Source organism: Pan paniscus, chromosome 21, assembly GCF_029289425.2.
Source record: "Pan paniscus chromosome 21, NHGRI_mPanPan1-v2.0_pri, whole genome shotgun sequence".
In the NCBI taxonomy this organism is placed as follows: Eukaryota; Metazoa; Chordata; class Mammalia; order Primates; family Hominidae; genus Pan; species Pan paniscus.
Genome location: NC_073270.2, coordinates 8,909,782 through 8,931,115, shown reverse-complemented (window position 1 = coordinate 8,931,115; position 21,334 = coordinate 8,909,782). Strand labels below are relative to the sequence as shown.

General features: G+C 37.9%; 1 protein-coding gene and 1 long non-coding RNA gene across 2 annotated transcripts in view; one reads left to right on the top strand and one right to left on the bottom strand.

The window, feature by feature from the left end:
• Positions 1 to 1,387: 1,387 nt before the first annotated feature.
• Positions 1,388 to 21,330, bottom strand: LOC129394944 (uncharacterized). Its single transcript, XR_008622368.2, has 4 exons — positions 12,455 to 21,330; positions 8,986 to 9,196; positions 8,301 to 8,482; positions 1,388 to 4,099 (listed from the first exon to the last, which is right to left on the bottom strand). It is a non-coding gene; the product is annotated as an uncharacterized LOC129394944 (long non-coding RNA).
• TMX4 (thioredoxin related transmembrane protein 4) overlaps positions 11,906 to 21,334 on the top strand; it is a 42,384-nt gene continuing 32,955 nt past the window's right edge. The window contains exon 1 of the mRNA XM_003821360.4: positions 11,906 to 12,320. Coding sequence (XP_003821408.1) covers positions 12,145 to 12,320 — 176 coding nt within the window. The 5' untranslated portion in view covers positions 11,906 to 12,144. The remainder of the gene's footprint in view (positions 12,321 to 21,334) is intronic.

Here is a 21,334-nt window from a genome sequence, read left to right as displayed (position 1 = left end):
AGTGGCATATGCCTGTAGTCTCAGCTATTCAGGAGGCTGAGGCAGGAGAATCATTTGAACTCAGGAGGGAGAGGTTGCAGTGAGCCGAGATCGCACCACAGCACCACTCTGTAGCCTGGACTACAGAGATTCTGTCTCAGAAAAAAAAAAAAGAAAAAGAAATGTCTACAAACTGTATTAGCTACAGCACACACTACAATGCTTTTTGTTAACCACTAGAAAACCTTTCAATTTCATTAACCACTAGCAAGCTGTTGGTGTATACCCTTCAACTATTTTTTCTTTCTGATTAAACATATATTTTTCCAACATGATATCACACTAAATGGGCTACTTTATAACCTATTTATTATAATTTCCTAAATGATCAACATTATATCATGTTAATAAACTTCAACAACATGAATTTCAAATACTTTAATTAAAGGAAAATCCAAATATTGGAATGTATACAAACCACAAGCATGTAGCTTGATAAATTATGAAAGAGTGAACAACCCACTTCAGAACATCCATGATAACCCTACATCCTCTCTCTTAACTTGTTCACGAATTCACAGTGTTTGAAATAGAATCCCATATTAACAAGTGGAAGTGTTCGATATATATTCTAAATCTTGTCTTTTGGAGACTACAAAATAGTTTTCATTAGCAATAGAAGGAGAGCTATGGCTTTAATTTCTGTCAATAAATTAACTGCAGCTTATTTTACTATGCTCTTCTTAATAAAACCTCAGCTGATCATTTGCAAATATGAACTTATGAGATGTCTATGACGTATGTGAAGCTGAAGTTATCCATATAAACTCACATGACTAAAAGTCATAAAGGCCTGTGATGAATTAAAGCCACAAACAATATTCAAATATCTTTTATATGGTTGACACTGGGCTATAGGCTGCACCTACAAACTTTATTATTCAGTACATCTTCAACAAGGACATTTCTAAGTCACCTAAAAGATAGTGATTTGAAGGAAGTAATTTAAAAAGATGTCCAAATACTAAATGATGCTTTAAAAAACAGTACATTTTGTGGAAATCATGTTTCTTGGAAACCTACTAGTCCACAGAAAATTGATAGGTGCATTATCGAAGAAAAAATTAATCAAGAGGATAAAATAACCTAGAAAATCTTCAGAAATACAAGTAAAATTTGCCAAATCGGTACACATAATTGCTCTTGTTAGCGTGCCATAATTCGCCTTTATAAATGGTGTGGTCTATCCATGTATAATAGGAAGCCCACGAGGCTCATGTTTATCTGTGTTCCCAGCTTTCCACTTGGCTGCTGAAGTGAAGTCTGTTTTGTCTTCTTCAGTCTCTTCTCTCCCATCCTTGAGAGAATGTGTAACTTCAGTGGCTCTTGTTGAAGGAAGAGAGGAACAAGAGACCAAGGTCTAAGAAAAGTGTTATGTTTTTTAGGGGTGTGTGTGTGTATGTGTGTGTATGTGCATGCATTAGAGAAAGACTTAAGAACAGCTTTGATGTAGAAGGTATTGGGTAGGAAAAGAAATAGAATTTTATTTTATTTATTTATTTATTTATTTTAAGAAGCACTATGTGGCTTAAGTGTCCCTTTCAAAAGACTTGAGAAATACAAGTATTTTGAGATTACTTTTGAGTGTGGCATTGTATTCTTGCAACGGGATGAAACCACATGATTTATAATTCTTCATGCATCATAAATGCAAAATCTGAGCTTTAATACATAAGGAACATTTATTAACAAACTGATGTATGCCGATTAAATATTGAAATTCAGCATGCATTTGTCATATTCAGGATTTCATGTTTATAAAACGCTAGACTAAACACATTCTTTGTGTTGGATCTTTGAATGAAAGAAGAAAGTTTTAAATAAACAAAATACATTTTATTTTACAAACTGAAATTGAAGAAGTGTTTGATAGTGAAATATGTTCAGGAAACACTAATTTATAGTCTCATTCCATTTCTGCAGATATGTTTCTACAAAAGTGGTTAATTGATTAAACAACTTTAGCTTGCTATATTTGAGTGTTTCTAAGTGTTAGCATACTTAACATATTTTTCTTTACAACCTGAAGAAACTATATCCAATTCTTCAGTAGTGCTCCATTTTCAGATATTTTACCACTCATTTCTATAAGACATGTAAGGAAAAAAAATGCAATCTTAACCAACTCTTCCATATAATTTATTGCATGAGACTTGCATATTCTTGATAGCGAAACACAAAGAAGCCAGAAAAATAAAGGAAAATTAAGACTCATTTCCAGTCATTAACATAATGCAAAAATCTTAGACCAAATATTGGCAAATTGAATCCAAGAATTTATAAAAGGGATACTGTGGGGAAAAGCAAGAGAGATCAGATTGTTACTGTGTCTATGTAGAAAGAAGTAGACATAGGAGACTCCATTTTGTTCTGTACTAAGAAAAATTCTTCTGCCTTGAGATTCTGTTCATCTATAACCTTACCCCCAACCCCGTGCTCTCTGAAACATGTGCTGTGTCAACTCAGAGTTAAATGGATTAAGGGCGGTGCAAGATGTGCTTTGTTAAACAGATGCTTGAAGGCAGCATGCTCCTTAAGAGTCATCACCACTCCCTAATCTCAAGTACCCAGGGACACAAATACTGCGGAAGGCCGCAGGGACCTCTGCCTAGGAAAGCCAGGTATTGTCCAAGGTTTCTCCCCATGTGATAGTCTGAAATATGGCCTCGTGGGAAGGGAAAGACCTGACCGTCCCCCAGCCCGACACCCGTAAAGGGTCTGTGCTGAGGAGGATTAGTAAAAGAGGAAGGAATGCCTCTTGCAGTTGAGACAAGAGGAAGGCATCTGTCTCCTGCCTGTCCCTGGGCAATGGAATGTCTCGGTATAAAACCCGATTGTACGTTCCGTCTACTGAGATAGGGAAAAACCGCCTTAGGGCTGGAGGTGGGACACGCGGGCAGCAACACTGCTTTGTAAAGCATTGAGACGTTTATGTGTATGCATATCTAAAGCACAGCACTTAATCCTTTACATTGTCTATGATGCAAAGACCTTTGTTCACGTGTTTGTCTGCTGACCCTCTCCCCACAATTGTCTTGTGACCCTGACACATCCCCCTCTTGGAGAAACACCCACAAATGATCAATAAATACTAAGGGAACTCAGAGGCTGGCGGGATCCTCCATATGCTGAACGCTGGTTCCCCGGGTCCCCTTATTTCTTTCTCTATACTTTGTCTCTGTGTCTTTTTCTTTCCCAAGTCTCTCGTTCCACCTTACGAGAAACACCCACAGGTGTGTAGGGGCAACCCACCCCTACAGGATACAGCATCATAACTAAACTGCTATTCTCACCTCCTTTTCTCTGGAATGATAGGTTACTTTAACATTAGAATGTCTGCTAATATAATTCAACACAGTAACCATTTGAAGGAAAAAATATGATATTTTTAAAAGGTGCAGAAACAGTGTTCGATAAAAGTCAACATTTATTCCTGACAATAATTCTAGGGATAGACAAGAATTGCTTAAACTGATTAAAGAGCATCTATGAAAAACCTATAGTAAGTGTCATACTTAACATCAAAACATTGAAAATCTTCCCTTTGATATAAAGAACTACACAATAATGCCACTACCACCTTTTCTAGTCAACTTTATACTAGAGGTCTTAAAGCGGTAAGGGAAGAATAAGAAGTAAATGGTATAAAGATGGGAAAGGAAGACTCATTATTCGTTTAGAATATATTTGTGTATGTAAAGAATCTAAAAGAGGCTTGTGTAACAAGTTACCACAAACCTAATGGCTTAAAAACCACACATTTATAATCTCATTGTTTATGGATCACAAGCCAAGGAGAATATAACAGGGTTCTCTGCTCATGACCTGAGTTGACCTGGGTGTTCTCATCTGGAGCTCAGGGGCCTTTTCCAAGTTCATTCATGTTGTTGGCAGAAATCAGTTTCTTGTGGTTGTAGGACTGAGGTCCTCAGCTGTTAGAGGCCATCTCTCTCCATAGCAGTTCACAGGGTGGTTGTTTGCTTTTTCAGGGTTAGCAGAAGCTCTTTTTTCAGGAAGAGCCCATTCACTCCTTAAGAGCTCTTAATTGATTAGGCCAGGCCTGTCCAGAATAAGCCCGTGTTGATTAGCTCAAAGTCAGCTAATTGGAGACCTTAATCACATCTGCAAAATCCTTTTATCTTTGCCACACAGCTAAACCTATTCATGGAGTGACATCCCATCATACTCACAGGCCCTGCCCACACGCAAAGGGAGTGCCCACCAGAGAGCAGAAATCTTAGGGATCATCTTAGAACTCTTCTGGCCACAAAGCTTCAGACAATTTTTTAAAAATTAGTAAGAGTTTAGCAAGATTGGTGTTTATAAAACTTATATACATATACAAAAACATTTGTATTTTTATGTACCAGAAATACAGTTTGAAAAAAATGATAAAAAGACCATTTAAAATAGAATTAAAAGTTGAATAATTAGTAGTTAATATGACGAATAATTGTATAATCTATATAGAGAAAATATAAAACTTTAATGAAGGACGTTAAGGTGTATTAAAAGGAGTACTCTACCTGAATTTATATAACCAATGCAACCCCAATAAAACTAATAAGCAATTTTTGTTTGTTTGATTTTAGGATTAGCTAAAATGAAATAATTCTAAAATGTATATGAAAAAATAGAAAAGAACACCCAAGGAACTAATAAAGAAGACAAAGGGGTACAATTTTATCTATCAGATATCAAAATGTGCCATGAAATATACTAATTAAAACAGTATGGTGTTAGTACAGGAAAGACAAATAGTTCAATGAAACAAAACAGACAACTCAGAAATTGAATTACATGTGTACCAATAGACTACGACAGAGTGGTAGATTACTAGGGAAAGTTACTACAGTTCACTAAGTGTTTCTGGTACAACTGGGACCCATTTGAGAAAAGATTAAATTAAACTCCTACTTCACAGTATTAAAAAGTTAAAGAGTGAAAAGGCCTGAAAAAATGAAGGCACAATTGGAAAACTTTTAGGGATAATATAGGAAAAGTAGCTTTGTAGCCTTACATTAAGGAAAAAAAAATTATTAAATAGGTCACAAAAGGTACTAACAAAAAGAAAAGTGTAGGTAAATACATTAAAAACTTTAAGAAATTGTATTAATCAAAATGACATCTAGGGACTGGTGATTATTAGAGAGCAGCAAACATTATTGAGGCAAATTTTTCATACACTGAAGTTGTTTTTCTTGTTTCCTTAATGTACAATTTGAGGCACACAATTGGTATAGAATATTATACCAATATTTCATTTCCATTTACTCTTACCTTAAAATTGACACATGCCAGTCTCCCAATATCATGTAATCAGAAAGTATAATAAAAAAATGAAAGGGGGAAATAATTACAAAACGTAAGCTGTTGTGATTTGAGTCCACTGAAGGTTTTACAATAACAGCATGGCTAGTCCTAATCACAATTGCTTTAACCCCAAAAGGAATCATCCAACAAACTGTATTGGTATAAAATGTATATTTCTGATCAGCAGTATGTATGAACTGCTTTTCATATACATATGTCATTTGTTTTTTGTTCTTCTATAAGTAATATAATATTCCATATTTTCCAGCTGGTTTGAATATCTTTTTCTTAATTATTTGTAGAACTTTTTGAATTTCAGTGACACTAAACCTTTGAGTGCTATCTATAGTTCAGATCATTTCACCTGGTTTGACTTTGCTTGATGTTTTTTGAATTGTGTGGCAAATTTCCTAAAGCCCTTTTATAGCTTCTGTGTTTCATATGTTACGTAGGAAGGCTTTGCCCACTAGATGATTATATAATTATTTTCCAAACACTTTTCCAAGAGCAGTTTAAATTTTGTGCTCTTTCATTAGTGGATCTAGAACTTATTTTGGATATAGATTGAGGTAGAGATATACTTTTTTTTCTTAATGAAGAGGAAATTGTTCTAACACTATTGTATATTAGTCCAATTTCTCCCACTGGTTTGAAATGTCATGTGTGAACATTATTATGTTCATCAATATTTAGTTCCCATGTTAGACCATCTTTTCTTTCTTTTAGGCGAGGTCTTATGATTAGTTCTGGCCAATGGCCTATGAGCTGGATTGGTAGGTGTTACTTGTGGATAAGAAAGAAAAAGCTTCTTGCCGCCTTTTACATTTCTGTGATCATGGAAAAAGTTTCATGTTGAGACAGCAGAGATACAAGATTTAAGCAATGTGTATTGTGTAGACCCTCCCCAAGTTATAGTTTCCCTACAGAACCTCTTCGTCCCAAAGTCAATTTTGCACAAAAGAGAACTTAGCTTTTTGAGTTAAGCCTCTGAGATTTTAGGGGTTGTTTTTTTACTGCTGCTTAAGTCTATCTTATCCTGACTAATATACCACCTTTAACATATCTAAATACCCGTAAGCGTATGGTTTTGTTTTTTGAGTCTTCATTCTGAACCATTCATTTATTTGCTTCTTCTCATGTCAATACCTCCCTCTTCAATTGTAACTTTATAGCAGATTTTAATATCTAAGAGGGCCAAGACCTACATCATTATTCGTTTTCAAAATCCTGTTGGCTGGTTTTAAGCATTATTTTTAAGGTAGATCTTTAGAATTCTATAGAAGAGAACTTGGTGAGATTTGCAATGGTATTGCATTAGATTTATAGATTTATAGATTAATTTATGATAATTGTCATATAAGGTCCTGCAGTTTTTTCTATGTCTTTTATATTTCTATTAGTTTTTTGAAACATAAGGGTTTTTTTTGCTATTGAATGAGATCTTTGTCTACACTACATTTTAAAATTAATTCTAAGCAGTGTACAGGAAAATAATTGATTTGTATGTTTCTCTTGCATGTAACTGCTCTTTTCCTCAGCTCATTCATTAGTTCTGAAAATAATTAGATGATTTTCTTGCACCATGACATTGTCCTGGGGTTGCTTCTTAGAGGCTTATCAAGTCTTCTGGATTTGTCTCTAGGCACAAGCCTGGGTGCAATTCAGTGTATTTTCATCATTCATGGTTTCTTCTACCATCTGTTCTAGGAAATATTACTGTGTCCTATTTAAATTCTCCATTCTACCTCTTGTTCCTGTAAGGCATTTAGCAAATCTGTTTGTGTAATTAAATTTTTGTACTATTATTACTTTATGGACTAATTTTACAGCATTGCTTACTTATTTAATATTTCCATACTGGTTTTACCATCTTCGTTAGGAAAACCATCGTATAACTATACCCTATTATTACAGAGTTTGTAATCTGAATATCATCTCCTTATCTTTCATTGATTATCCTCTTAATATCAAGTCCTGACCTACTTTTATCAAGGCATTGTCTATAGCTATGTATTAAAATTTTCTACCATTAGAATATAAGTTTTATCCCTCTTGGTAAATCGTTTCCTACTCCATTATTCAAGGGTAAAATAGGTGTGTTTACATAATTCTCAACATACACTTTTGAATCTTTTTTTCAATAAGCTTAACAAAAATTCTGTAACATTTAATGAACACTTAAATACCAAGGCATCAATCCATCTACCCGCCCACAGGCTTGAAAATCATTTTCTCCAATACCTTTGCATAAGATGCATCTTACAGGACCTACTCACAGAAGGTAAAAACGGAGAGGCAGTTCTTACTCTGCTCTCTGAAAATATCACCTCCCCTCCAAAATAAAGAACTCTCAGCTGTTCATAAATAAGTATTCAAAGGAAGGCAGTGAGTTAGTCAAAATAGGCTAGACTATGCTTCAGTGACAATTCCAAATTTTCAGAGTGGCTTTTTGATAGTATGGCTGCAATTTATTTTGCTGCTTCTTATTAAAGGATAGTCTAATTCCTCTCCCCTTCAGTCTGGTGTGTCTTCAGTGCCTTGACTAATAGAATGAGGTAGAAACCACACTCTTAGACTTCCAGAGCAATGCAGTTTCCACCTTCTGGGAACTCTTGCTCTAGAGAAATTAAGTATGACAGCCCTCAAACTGCCATGCTGAAGGAAGCCGAAGCCAGCCACATGGAGAGACTGCGTGCATAAGAGCAATGCCTGTGCAGTCCCCAGCTGTTCCAGCCAGCCTACACTAAGTGCCAGATGTGGGTGCAAGGGACTTCAACTAATTCTGGCCTCGGCCTCCAGGGGTCTGCCACCATATAAAAGAGTACAAGCAAATATAGCCCAGCTGAGCTCTTGAACCCCCAAAACCATGAGAGGTGAGTTTTGGGATGGTTGATTAGGCAGAAATAGTTAACCTGAATAATCTCTCATAGTGAAAACGTATTTCTTACCTTTGTAAAGTCCTTTTAAGAATCCTGGGAACCACCCAATGCTGCTATTCTCCACCAGGCAGCTCAGCAATTCAGGCTGCTCTGGTCTTGTAGACTCTTAGATCATGATCTTTTCTCTAAAATTTCCACGGCAGGAGAACAGAACACTGGGACATTTTGTGCCGGTGATTAAATACTTCAGCCTGGAAATGATACATACCCACCCCTTCCATTTGTAGCCCATTGGCCAATTCATATAAATATGACTAACTTCTGAGGGGTGTAGGAGCATCCTCCTCTGTGGGGCAGGGAAAGAGAGGGGGACTAGATAGGATCTACCACACTCTTCTTCCCCTCTCTCCTGCTAATGATGTTACTTCATTAGAGTCCTAGGAATTCCTTTGCCTACTAGGAACCACATATTTTTGTGCAATCATAGCTGCCCTGCAGTGCCACCATCACTCTGGGGGAAAAAGCCCTTTCTCCTAGTACCAGGTACCAATCTTCTTAAACCTGTAAATCCACGTTTTAAACATAAACATGGATCACACACTGACCTAGCATAGCATTACAGCATAACAAATTGCCCCAAATCTTAGTGGCTTGATATTATGTAACAACATTGATTACCTCACAGTTTCCGTGGGTGGAGGTCCCAGCTAAGCTAAGCTTTGCCCCCTGGTTCTGGGTCATTTATAAGGCTCACCCGTCTCAAGAGCACTGGTGACAGATTTGCTTCTAGGTCACTCATGTGGTTGTTTGAAGATCCAGTTCTTTGAGGGCTGTTGGGCTGAGGTCTCAGTTGCTTAGGCTGCAGACCTCCCTTGTCACTTGGAGCTCTCCACACAGAGTCGCAGAGTGAGTGTGCAAGAGGAAAAGAAGGTTCCAGCAAAATGGAAGTCTCAGGTTTTTGTAACCTTAAAAAAGAAGTGATAATCCATCAGTTTTCCCATCTTCTGTTAGAAGTGGGTCACCAGGCCCAACCCACACTCAAGAGGAAAGGATCACACAAGGGCCTGAATACCAGGAGGGAGAGATCTTGGGAGGAGTGCCAGAAGCTGTCTATCCCAAGTACACCTATATGATGGGTATTCTGCAATACAGGGGACACAAAGATATACAAGGTAAAGCCCTTGACCTTGAAGAGTTTTTAGTAGTGGTTGGAGGAGTGAGGGTAGAGGGTGATAGCTACATATAAATACATTATACTGTGAAAGGTATGTGGTGAAGTTATTGTATTAGTCCATTTTCATGCTGCTGATAAAGACATACCCGAGACTGGGTAATTTATACAGGAAAAAGTGTTTATTCAACTCACAGTTCCTCATGGCTGGGGAAGCCTCACAATCATGGTGGAAGGCAAGGAGGAGTAAGTCATGTCTTACATGGATGGCAGCAGGCCAAAAGAGAGACAGCTTGTGCAGGGAAATTACCATTTTTAAAACCATCAGATCTCACGAGACTTATTCACTATCACGAGAACAACATGGGAAAGACCCACCCCCATGATTCAATTATCTCCCATGGGGTCCCTCCCACAACACGTGGGAATTAGGGGAGCTACAAAATGAGATTTGGATGGGGACACAGAGCCAAACCATATCAGTTATACAGAAGAGCAATTGGATCTGAGAAGAGACAGCAGCTCATTCTGCATGAGCTATCAGAGGTACAGTGTGGACTACATGACAGAGACTGAATGATTCACTGGACAACTGGAGAAGAGTGTTCTAATCAGAATGAAGGAGCAAGGAGACACTGAAGTACACAATGTGCTTTGGGAATGGGGAGTAGCTTTGTGTTACTAGGACACAGAGAACTCTGGGAATAGTGGAATGTAAAGTGGGCAAAACTGAAGCTGGGCTGTGAGAGGCATTGTGTATCATGCTAAGTGAAGTTAACTTTAGTATAGGAAAAATAGACATTACAGCGTATTGTTGCCTCCAAATAATAATATTAGTGTTGGCAATATTGTGGCAAAAACCACAATTATGTTTGCACCAACCTAATATATAAGCTTTTTGAGTTAGAATATGTGCTAGGCATTATTCTTATCTCATATAATCTTCACAGCCACCTTTTGAAGCAGGTTCTATTACTACCCGTATTTTAAGAGAACTTTGGTGTTGACTAGTTTTAGCCCCAAATCACATGGCTAGGAAGTGTCAGGGTTAAGATGCCAATCATGGTCTGACAGCAACAGGTCCCTTACCCTGGTCTGTGACTCCTTACGGCAAGGTCAGTCCCATACTTCCTTGCTACTTTCTTCCTACCATCCTTAGTCTGAAGGCTAAGACTTCAGTTTTTGTTAAAGATAGGAAATGCTTTGGTAATGGCTGTCTTTTATGCTGCAGATGCTCTCTCTCCTTTTAGCTTTTCATTTTGTAAATTTTCCAACATATGCATGAGTAGGTAAAGTAGCAAAATGAACTTAGCTTCAACACTGACTGATGTTGCACCACTTTTCTTTCACCTATCTTCTTTCCATTCCCTATATTTTATTTCTGGAGTATTGTAAAACAAATTCTACACATCATTCTATCATGAAAGTGATAAAATGACAGAATTCCTGTTTATGAGTCACTTCTTTTTATAAGCACAGTAAAATGTTTTCCATTGAGTTTATGGAATTGATATGTATGTACTTAATAACAGTGAGTCTTAGTAGCATTCATTGCAAAGACATTTCCTTAAATTTCAATAGTTTGTAAACCCTTGAGTGTTTTAGTTTAATGATAAGGGCTGGGTCCACATAGTTTTTAGCTAATACTAATTAATGCATAATGCAGGCCAGATCTTCTCTTCAGGCAAAATTAATTTCCCTCTCCTATAAGTATTGATTGAAATTTGCTCTCATGTGCCCTGAAGTACTTTTAGTCTTATTGCTGTCTTTGTTTTAAGCCGAGGGCAGAAACCACATCCTTTTCATGATCTATTAACCACACTACCGAGGTTCATGGTTTGCACAACTAGTAAACACATATAAAGCACCCTTTGGGAAAGCTTCCTCATCCTTTAATTGTAATCCAGTCTTATATATTAACGGTGTGGTGGTCCCAAGGTACAGATTCATCTAATGTGACCTGGAAAGAAATTTGGAAATCACTTAAGGCTACCCTCATTTTAGATCTGACAAAACTGTAGTCAAGAGAAATGTGAGGTCCATTTTACTGCAGGTGGCAATAGTCTTAACTGACTCATTTTATCGGTTAGTACCCATGTTTTTAAGAGTTTCTATGAAATTAACATTTTTTGTAAAAAAAAATGCAATTGCACAGGCTAGTTTCATCAATATCCTAAATTAGTGATGCTTCAGTATGCACATGTAGAGAGTACTTAAATTTTCCTCTCTCTTCAGCAAGAGATACTCACCACGTCCCTCCATTTTTCATTAAACATACGTGTACTTTGCAGCCCGTTGCTTTTATATTTGCTATCATTGAAGAGGGGATGGATTTTAAAATTACTGGCCATGTTTCCCTTTAGAGAAGCCCACACGCGCCAACCCTGCCCTTATTGGAGGCCTGGGCAGCAGCGGTGCATGCTCTAACTTGGGCAACATTGGGTCATCTGTTTATTGTCAGCTTGGCGGTCAGGAAGAAAGGGCGGTGGTTGCTGAGGTAACCGACACCCCGGGCAACGGCAAGTGGGGGCGGGAGGGGGCGTGGCCTCGACGGGCGAGCGGCGATAAGAGGTGGCGTCCTCCGCGGCATTGCGAGCACCGCCTGTCTGCGCCGCCAGGCGTAGGCGGGGTGGCCCTTGCGTCTCCCGCTTCCTTGAAAAACCCGGGCGGGCGAGCGAGGCTGCGGGCCGGCCGCTGCCCTTCCCCACACTCCCCGCCGAGAAGCCTCGCTCGGCGCCCAACATGGCGGGTGGGCGCTGCGGCCCGCAGCTAACGGCGCTCCTGGCCGCCTGGATCGCGGCTGTGGCGGCGACGGCAGGCCCCGAGGAGGCCGCGCTGCCGCCGGAGCAGAGCCGGGTCCAGCCCATGACCGCCTCCAACTGGACGCTGGTGATGGAGGGCGAGTGGATGCTGAAATTGTGAGTGTGCCCGCCCGCCCCGGACGCCGCAGTGTCCTCGCGGGCGTCACCCTCCCAAGCCCGCGCGGCCCGGTGGCGATCCCGCATTGCCGCTTGGGCTCAACCTAAAACCCCGGACCAGGCTTGCCAACAACCTGCGGCGCCGGTGCCGGGCCGCTTGCGATCCTGCACTGCCGCTGGGCTCGACCTGGGGTCCGCGGACCCGCCTTACCAACGACCTGCGGCTGTGGGGCCGGGCCGCTCGCGCCGCGCATGCGCGCCGAGCCCTCGCGGTGACAGCCGAGGGTGCAGCGCGTCCTCTTGCTTTGGGGGACAGTGTTTTCGGGGTGGAGTGGGCAGCTTCCCATAGGGAGGAGAAGGGAAGGGAGAAAATCTGCAAGCAAACTGTGTGCTTTTAGATACGGATATGTATTGGAAGAGAAGGGACATTCAGTGACATCCATGTGCAGTATGAATACGTAGCACAGGCTAAGCAAGTTACCTGTTGAAGAAATTGCAGCACGGTGAAGGCAGGCCATTTGTGTCGTAGTCTTCCGTTTGAAGACCTTGAGATGTCATTGTGAAAATAAAACATAAATATGGATGCCTTTTAAATTTTACAATATGATTTCAAATAAATGTTGATATTTATTATAACTTGTAAAGGTAGGACTTTCTGAGTAATATTAATAATTGTGCCATAAAGAAAAGAAGATACGCATTGTCCCTTTTAACAATAGAAGGCAAATGGTGGATAGTGCCTTTTCTTTAAGGAGATGGGAAACTACAGTTTTGAGTTAGGAGAAAGAAAGGGATTTGTTGATTATAGTTTAACCTTATAATAGGAAGTGACCATTTGAAAGAGGCTTGCAGTGGACGGTGGGCAGATGTCTGAGCGGGCTTGAGAGACCATCATGGTGGGCTTGCAGGGAAAATGAAGAATGTCCCGGGAAATGATTGCTGAGACTCTCTCTCTCTCTCTGTCTCTCTCTCTCTCTCTCTGTCTCTCTCTCTCTCCCCCCCCAACTCCTTTACACCCTACCTGCCCCCCTCCCGCCCCCGCCCCCCAAACATAAAATCTTTCAGGAAATTGCCACATCTCTTTAGCCTGTGGTTTCTGGCAATCTGTATACTACTATTGAATCTTTGTTTTACGTTGAGGACACAGAGAGAAAATTGGATCTTTCCTTTATCCAAGACCAAGTTTTGATTCTTTCAATTTAAATTGCAAGCAGGTGCCTATGGAGTGAAAACCTCAGTGTGAGATCAGAGCCAAAATTTATGTCACACAGCAGATTACATTGCTCGAAGAACATAAGGCATATCACCCCTTCAAATGTGCATTTACCTCTTAGTCACAAAGAAGGGGATATTTTAGACCTCCAAATGAAATACCCTTGGTGTCATAATAAATCAGTGAAATTATTAAAGGGAACTGTAGACATGAATTATTAAAATATTCCACTTAACTATTTTTGGAAGAAGGTGAGGGGGTCATATTCTATTTGAGAAACTTTTAAAATAAGTGGAGCTGTGTTAAGACTTCCATGTTTGTAATAATTTTAAGAGTTTGAGATAAAACTGCATTTTGTCAGCCAATACTACAGAAAGTTCTCTTTTCAGTAGGTGCTTACAAAATGGACTTTTTCCTAGATGTCATCTTTCAGGGTAAAACTGAGTTTGCATATGTATGTAACGAAAGTTAAAACAGAAAGGCCTCCTCATTTTTAATGACCTCAACTCCTCTATGGTTCCTTTTGGAATTGCTTTTTTTTTTGTAATAGAATTAAGAACACTAAAGCCTCAATAAGTTTTTAAGTGAGTGAGAGCCAACAACATCTGTGCTTGGCCATGTTGATGGTTCAAATTTTACTTTTTTATGAATGTATAAACCTAAACATAGTAATCAATTGCTCTGAGTTTGTCATGTGTCCAGTTGTATGGAATATGCTTGGCCTGTGATGCCAGATGAGTCTTGTAATCTGGAAGTAAGCTGTGTAGACACAAGGTCATTTTAGTAGCCATTCTCTTTTTATCGAGTGCACTTCAGAATAGGTGGCTAGGAAGCAAGGCTGTCAAGGAAAATTGATCCAAACCATTCCATCCAACTTCTTTATACATACTAAAACCCAAGTGCTCATCCTGAAGAAATATTTTGGTTCTTATCTATTTGTGATCTATTTTTTTCTGTATTATCAGGTGATACTCTTCCTCCTTGCTGTGAAAAAAACTCCAGTACTTAAAAAAATATAAAATTCATTATATCCTCGGTACCACTACAGGCCTGCTATGAATTTCTAAGAATTCATTTAAATAGCCTATACGTTACCAGATTTTTTTTTATGTATATAACAGAGAAAAACAAAATGCATTAAAATTAGCTTCATCTTAACACTTAGTTCAGATGAACTGGTCACACATAAATGGAAGTTGTTAGTAGTTCAAAGATGTTGTAGTTAACTTCTTTAAAGAAACAGATTGAGAAGCTTTTGTTGTAGTTAACTTCTTTAAAGACACAGATTGAGAAGCTTTCCGATATCAAAATGTATTCATTACTTTGAATGACAGTTCTGTATTTGTTCATTTGCTTATATGCGCTCTTTCATCTGGGAATTTTTTCTTTTATACGCCACGTCATACAGATCCCCTCTAATGCAGTTTCTGGTTATATTGGTATAGATAATTTATTCTTAAGAATCTAGCAGTATTTGGCAGCCCTGAGACATGAAAAGCTTCTATTATGAAATTAAATTTGGTTATTTTTTCTTAGTCTTTCAAACAGTCAATTTTTTGGTTTCTTGCAATTGAATTTCCAGTGTTTTAAAAATGTATGAGTTAAAAGTATATTTGCAGTAATTCACCGTTTCTATTCTGATGTTTTTAGAAATCTGAAAAGTTCTCCCATAGCTACATACATTTTCTTTAATGCTATGGGCTTATTGTTATTATTATTATTTTTTAGATGGAGTCTCACTTTGTCGCCCAGGCTGGAGTGCAGTGGCGCGATTTCAGCTCAGTGTACCCTCTGCCTCCCGGGCTCAAGCAATTCTCCTGCCTCAGCCTCCCAAGTAGCTGGGAATACAGGCACCCGGCTATGGGCTTATTGTATACTCATTTGCCCTTTTTCTGAATTAGGAAAAATGATCTAATCTTTAAACTACTGTATGATGCATGCTTTTCTCTATTGCCATTGTTTTATACTACTCTTCATTCAGTTCCTTTGCAACCTTTTGCTACTTTCAACATTTGCTTGGCTCTCATTATGTCAGTCCTGGAGAAAATGACTTTTGTTCTTTTGAAACACGGAAGTATGTAATATGATACATTCTGGTGGCTTTTTCCCCCAGAAGAAATAGATAGCCAAGTGGCTTAATTCTGAGGTTCAAGCTGATACTCAGAAGAAAAGTATGTCTTTGGGTTAATTTACCTCTGTAAAGCATATAAATCTTTATAAATTATTGCCTTTTCTTATTTTTGTTTTTGGAATGATCATGTTTCAAAATTTAAATTAAACACCTGGTGATGGAGCAAAGCTTTGTTTATTTCCATAGGACATCTAGGTTTTAGTATTATCTTTCCAGCCTTCCTTTATACCTGGAGAGAATGTGTTGAACATCATTACCTTAACTTGCCCATGTCAAGTTAGAATTTCTTGCAGTTTAATAGATTGTCTTGATGTCTTGATGGAATGTTTGAGAGATAACTCACTAAATGCTTGTGTGTCAGGTTCAGTGTTGGGGAGCTGGGAAGGTGAAGAAGAATGAGCCTTCCAAGAGATTGTGCTCTGAAGGAAATATGTAGTATAAGTTATGTTCATTTATTTAGTAAATGTTTAATGAATGCTTCCTCTGTGTTCGACATTCATCAGTGCTCCCCAACAGGACACTATTGGCATTTTGGGTGGACAGTTCTTTGGTGTGCGGGAATGGCCCATATGTTGCAGAACCTTTGGCATACTTGCCCATTATATTCTAGTAGTAGTCTCAGTCATGCGACATCAAAAAATTGTAACTCCCATTCCCTGTGCATGCTTCCAAATGCTTCTAATTGAAAACCACTGCTCTAGATACTGTTATGGGTATTTAAAAACATGCGAATGTTTGATTTTAGATAGTTTCCACAAAGGGTTTAAAGCCTCATTAAAACTTGTCATCCTTATCACTTCCATCCACCTCCTCCACTTCCTCATCATCACAATCACAGTTCACAGTTACATTGCTTACATCACATGTTCCAAATAACTGTTCTATTTGATCATTCCAGCAATCTAGTGCGGTATTATTCCCATTCTTACTGACTAGTGGAGATGAAAAAAAAAAAAAAAAAAAAAGAAGCTGGCTAATGCCAGATCCTTAGTAAGTGGGGAGCAAGGCCATAACTATAATGCAGGCCTGAGCTTTGCAGTTTCTGATCTGCAGTTCCCAGTTCTCCTGGGGAGCCTGGAGGAAGGCACAGGGCCTGGTGGACTCTTGCTTTGGCCCTCAGCTAGCCAGCACCCTGACTCACATGAGGGCAGGCCTTGTTCTTGCTGGATTCTAAGGCCCATCCAAGCTTTTACCATCTCTCTAGTTTCTGCAAGTAAAGAACATTTTTACTGTATACTCGTTCCTGACATTGTTCACCACTTAAACAGGTGCCCTGCCTTCCCATCATCGCAATGCCCCAGGAAAATTCTCACTATGCTTTGGTTGTGTCTTGCATGGTCCTATCACAACCAGTAATTACACATTTATTGATATGCTTTTGTACTAGGTCTTTCTTTGACTACCTCTATTATAAGCTTTTAAGTAAAGGAACAAGGTTATTTTTTTCCTTCCCTGTTTATCTCCAAAGCTTTAATAACTTAACAAGTAGTTTGTGTTCAAAAAATACTTTGTGACTAGGTAAATGAGTGAATAATAGATTAATTGCTCTTTTATCAGGCACTTCTTCAAGCATATCACTGAAGGAGACATCTTTATATATTTTCTGAAGTCTTAAGGATAATTACTATCATCTCCCATTTGTTCACTGATGGAATATTTATTGTGGTGGCCTAGGACCTTCCAGGTTCTGTTCTGTGGTGCAAGTCATGCAGCAGTCACTGCTTTCGTGGAGTGTTAATTCTAGTGAAAGTCATGAATTCCACTTTCTCTAGCAGGTGTCATGATTTTCATAGAGCTGCCAGTTTTTATGTTTCCTCTACCTTTTGTGATAACACGTTCTAGAAATTATTGTCCAAAGAAATAAATTTGAGCATAAGGCTTTCAATTCATGGGTCATTCCACATTTGCCAAAAGGAAGAATAACACTTGATGTAGTTAAGGCATCTTTTGTTGACACTTTGATTTAGTTTCCTTTATTAAGTCATAGAAAGATGAACCTAGTATACCTCTTTCCTCTTCATTGTTGCTGAGTATTCTGAGCATTTTGATCAAAGTAAGTTCTACTAAGTGAAAATTGACTGGATCTGTTACTGACTGTCTCATTTCTGCAAAGATAAGAAAAAGTCAGGAGAAAAGAGAGTGTACTGAGAAACACTGGTGAAATTAGAGTCAAGACAGAAGAAGAGTTGTTCATTATTGGTAAATAAAAATTTATCGTTAATAAAATTTCCTTTCTAGGAAATAAATATAAGTAAGTCCTTCTCTGAAATATTTAGCACACCTAATGAAATCTTAAACCAAATTCAGTAAGTTCATGGAATAAAAGATTCAAGGTCCTTCAACCTCGTTCCATCAACAAAACACGGACAACATGGACAACAAAAACATTCTGTTGAACAAAAAACGTGGACAACAAAAACATGCTGTTGAATTTTGTTTCCCAGAAATGGTTAAAAACATTGCACTGACATGTAAGTTGGTGTAATTTACCAGAGCTTTTCGGCTATCTGGAATATATTTCAAATATGTTTATGAAGTTTACTAATTTTACATACCACTGTGACCTGCAAACAAGTCAACAAAAGTTCAGTAGAAAAGATAACAATTTACAGTTTATATGACTATAATGGAGCTAATTGCTCTTGGAGGCTCTTAAGGATTATGTGTAAGAGACAAAGTTATGGCAGGTCATATCTTTTATAGTTCTTAGGAGAAGATTGCCAGTGTGAACTAGTTTGAAATAAATTTAATGAAGATCATGTTCAATTCTTTCTGATGTGTTTAATTTATGCATATATACATAAATTATATATATATGTATCTATGTGTACACAGAGTGAGAGAGGAGCATGAAGGTCACATGACTGATCCTTGCATTCATTTTGTCCCTAGAGATATTTTACTTAGTTTCTAAATTCTTATACAAATTACTGTTCTTTAGATACAAAAGAATATTAAAAACTTTAAAAACTGCAGCAACAATGGACCAGTTCCCATGCTAAAGACTCAGAGCTGGCTTATCTCTACCACTGAAAGAACATCTGGGTGTATTCCAACACAAATCAGCTGTGATTAAATCTGTGAAATAATGGCATTAACAATGCCACAGACCAGTGGATAGCAGCTATGTAGAAATGGCATATCTAAAATTACCTCAATGGCATATCCGAGGATGCATTATAATTGTATATCTGAAGGTCAGTTTCACCAAAAACCAACTTAGTAATAGCCTATCTAGAGATTAAGTCCTGTATTTTTTAAATTATGAAACATGCATGATTTAATAATTACTGATGCAGCAAATGTGCCTGTGATTTATATGCAAAGAGCGTCCTAGGGAAATAAAGAGGATCTGAAGTTCATTATATTATATTATACTTCAAGACAACTTCCTTATTCTTGTTACTTTCTTATAACTTCTCTCTCCCTCTGAATGTTGATGTTGAGTTTTATATTCCTTGACGATTTTTATCAAAGAAATACCTCCATCTGTGTTCTTGCTCTGAGTGGTCTTAAGCACATCTCTATACCTGCTTTGTCTGTTTGGGAGTGAGGCTGTAAGGTCAGATGAGCTAATGCATCGTAAAAGTGTCTTGAACCCCAAGCAGTATTACAAATGAAATTTGTATTAATGGTTGCTCCTATTAAATAAGTATGTGCCTGCTTCGTATTTCATCTGATCTCTCAGTAACCTAAGGTAGCTACTGTTATTATCCCATTTTACAGTTGAGGAAACTGAGGCATGGAGAGATTATTAACCTGCCCAGACTATCATGATTAATTCCTGGTTGATCTTTCTGATTGTTCTGGCAGAGCTCTTATCCAATATCATGGAACGCTTGTTGAAATGTACTTGATAATTCAGAATTCCTTTTTTTCCTAAAGTTTGCCAACTGCCTGAGTCTCTTCTGTTACTTGGATATTTAGAAACTACATAGAAAATAACTTATTTTCTCAGATGAAGAATATGATTTTCATTAAAGTTGATACACTTGTTTATTCAGCAAACATTTATTGAACACCTACTGTATATCAAGAATGTACTTTGCCTTGGAAATACAGAGACACGAAGGTTTAAAAAAATCTACATTCAAAGATGTCAGCAGATTATTTTGTTGTTCCTGTCTTCTGGATCTCAGGATTTGGACAGTGAGCTGTAATGGGAAGATTAATGATGTTTTAGCATGATCTTGGAATTAGCTATATAGTAGTCTTTTCTAGAGATGGTGAACAACTGTGCTTGCTAAGTCTTGCTGCTTCTGGGGCCTGTCTGGAGAAAGTAATGAATGCTTTGTCTTTGGGTAGCCCATTCTCTTCTGGGTTCTGCCTAATTTTCAGTACTTTTTGTGAAATAAATGCATTCCTTCCCCTAGTCTTCGCTTTTTAACCCCTGACTCATCTTTTATAATGCGAAAGATCAAAATCTTGCCCAATTTCAGTTTTTTTTTGTTTTGTTATTCAGCAAAGTTGGTTTATATGTGTCATTGCATTGATTTTTTTTTTTTTTTAATGATACTTACCAGCATGCTTTTGCACAGTTCAGAATTTTGAAGGGATTTGTAAATGATGACCTGACAGGCACCTCTGAGCCTAAATCTTGTTACAGGATTTGATCAGTTTTGTACTTTTCCCCTTAATTTGTTTCCCTTCCTAAGGCATTTTGTGTGTGTGAGTGTTATATTCTATTGGCAGGCATTCTTTTCTACTTCTCTTTCTCTCCCCTGGCCCCTTTCCTCCCTTAATACAGAAATAATAGGTGCCACATTTTGTAAAAACAATTCAGGAATGGAACAAATGAAAAATAAATTGGAGGGAATTGGCATTTTAAAAATGCTCAGCCTGCTTACCCACAAGTTGGTATATTTCTCTATTTATTCAAGACTTTATTATGAAAAATTTTAAACAGATGCAAAAATAAGAATAATATGATGTTTGCCCCCCATGCTTATCTCTGTTCATTTCTGGATTGTATCGTCCACAAGGAGAGGAGGCACCAATCTCCTTCACAATTGTAGCCTCAGCTTCTACCATAATGCTTTCTTAGTATTTATTGAATGAAAAATAACTGTAAAAAGTAGGGTTCTGACTTGAAAGCCAAGGTATTTTTAAATTCTGCTAAATTTAAGAAAGTGTTGGGTAGAGCTGGTTTAGCCTATAGCTTCTACTTTCCTTTTCAGAATGTTCAGAATTACCACAGATCTTGGAAACATTCTTGAGGATGCTCAAACAACAGATTTGGTCTCTGCCCATCAGATCTGTAGCTTTGATGGATTTGAAACTGGTTTGGCTAGTTTAGGGTCACCCTGTGAAAATTGTTCTCCTTTAGTGGGGCACTAAAAAGAGCTCTTACCCTCAAAGATCAAAAGCTATCTGGAGAGAAACATAATTGTATGAATAGCATTGAAATAAAATGTTTATGGATAATAATAATTATTGGAAATATTCTCAAACTTTGGCCAAATTTTTTCCTACAGAATTGACATTCATACATTAAATCCTAGTGGGGACAATGTGCTTCTGTTTTTCTATGTCAAATGACTTTGGAAAAGCCTCCTTTTATAATTTCCCTTTTTTAATAATTTATTTTTTAATTTAAATACTCGATTTCTCTATTTTGTTTTGCAGATTTCTTCTGTATATTTATCAATATAATTCTTATTCTTTTCTTAT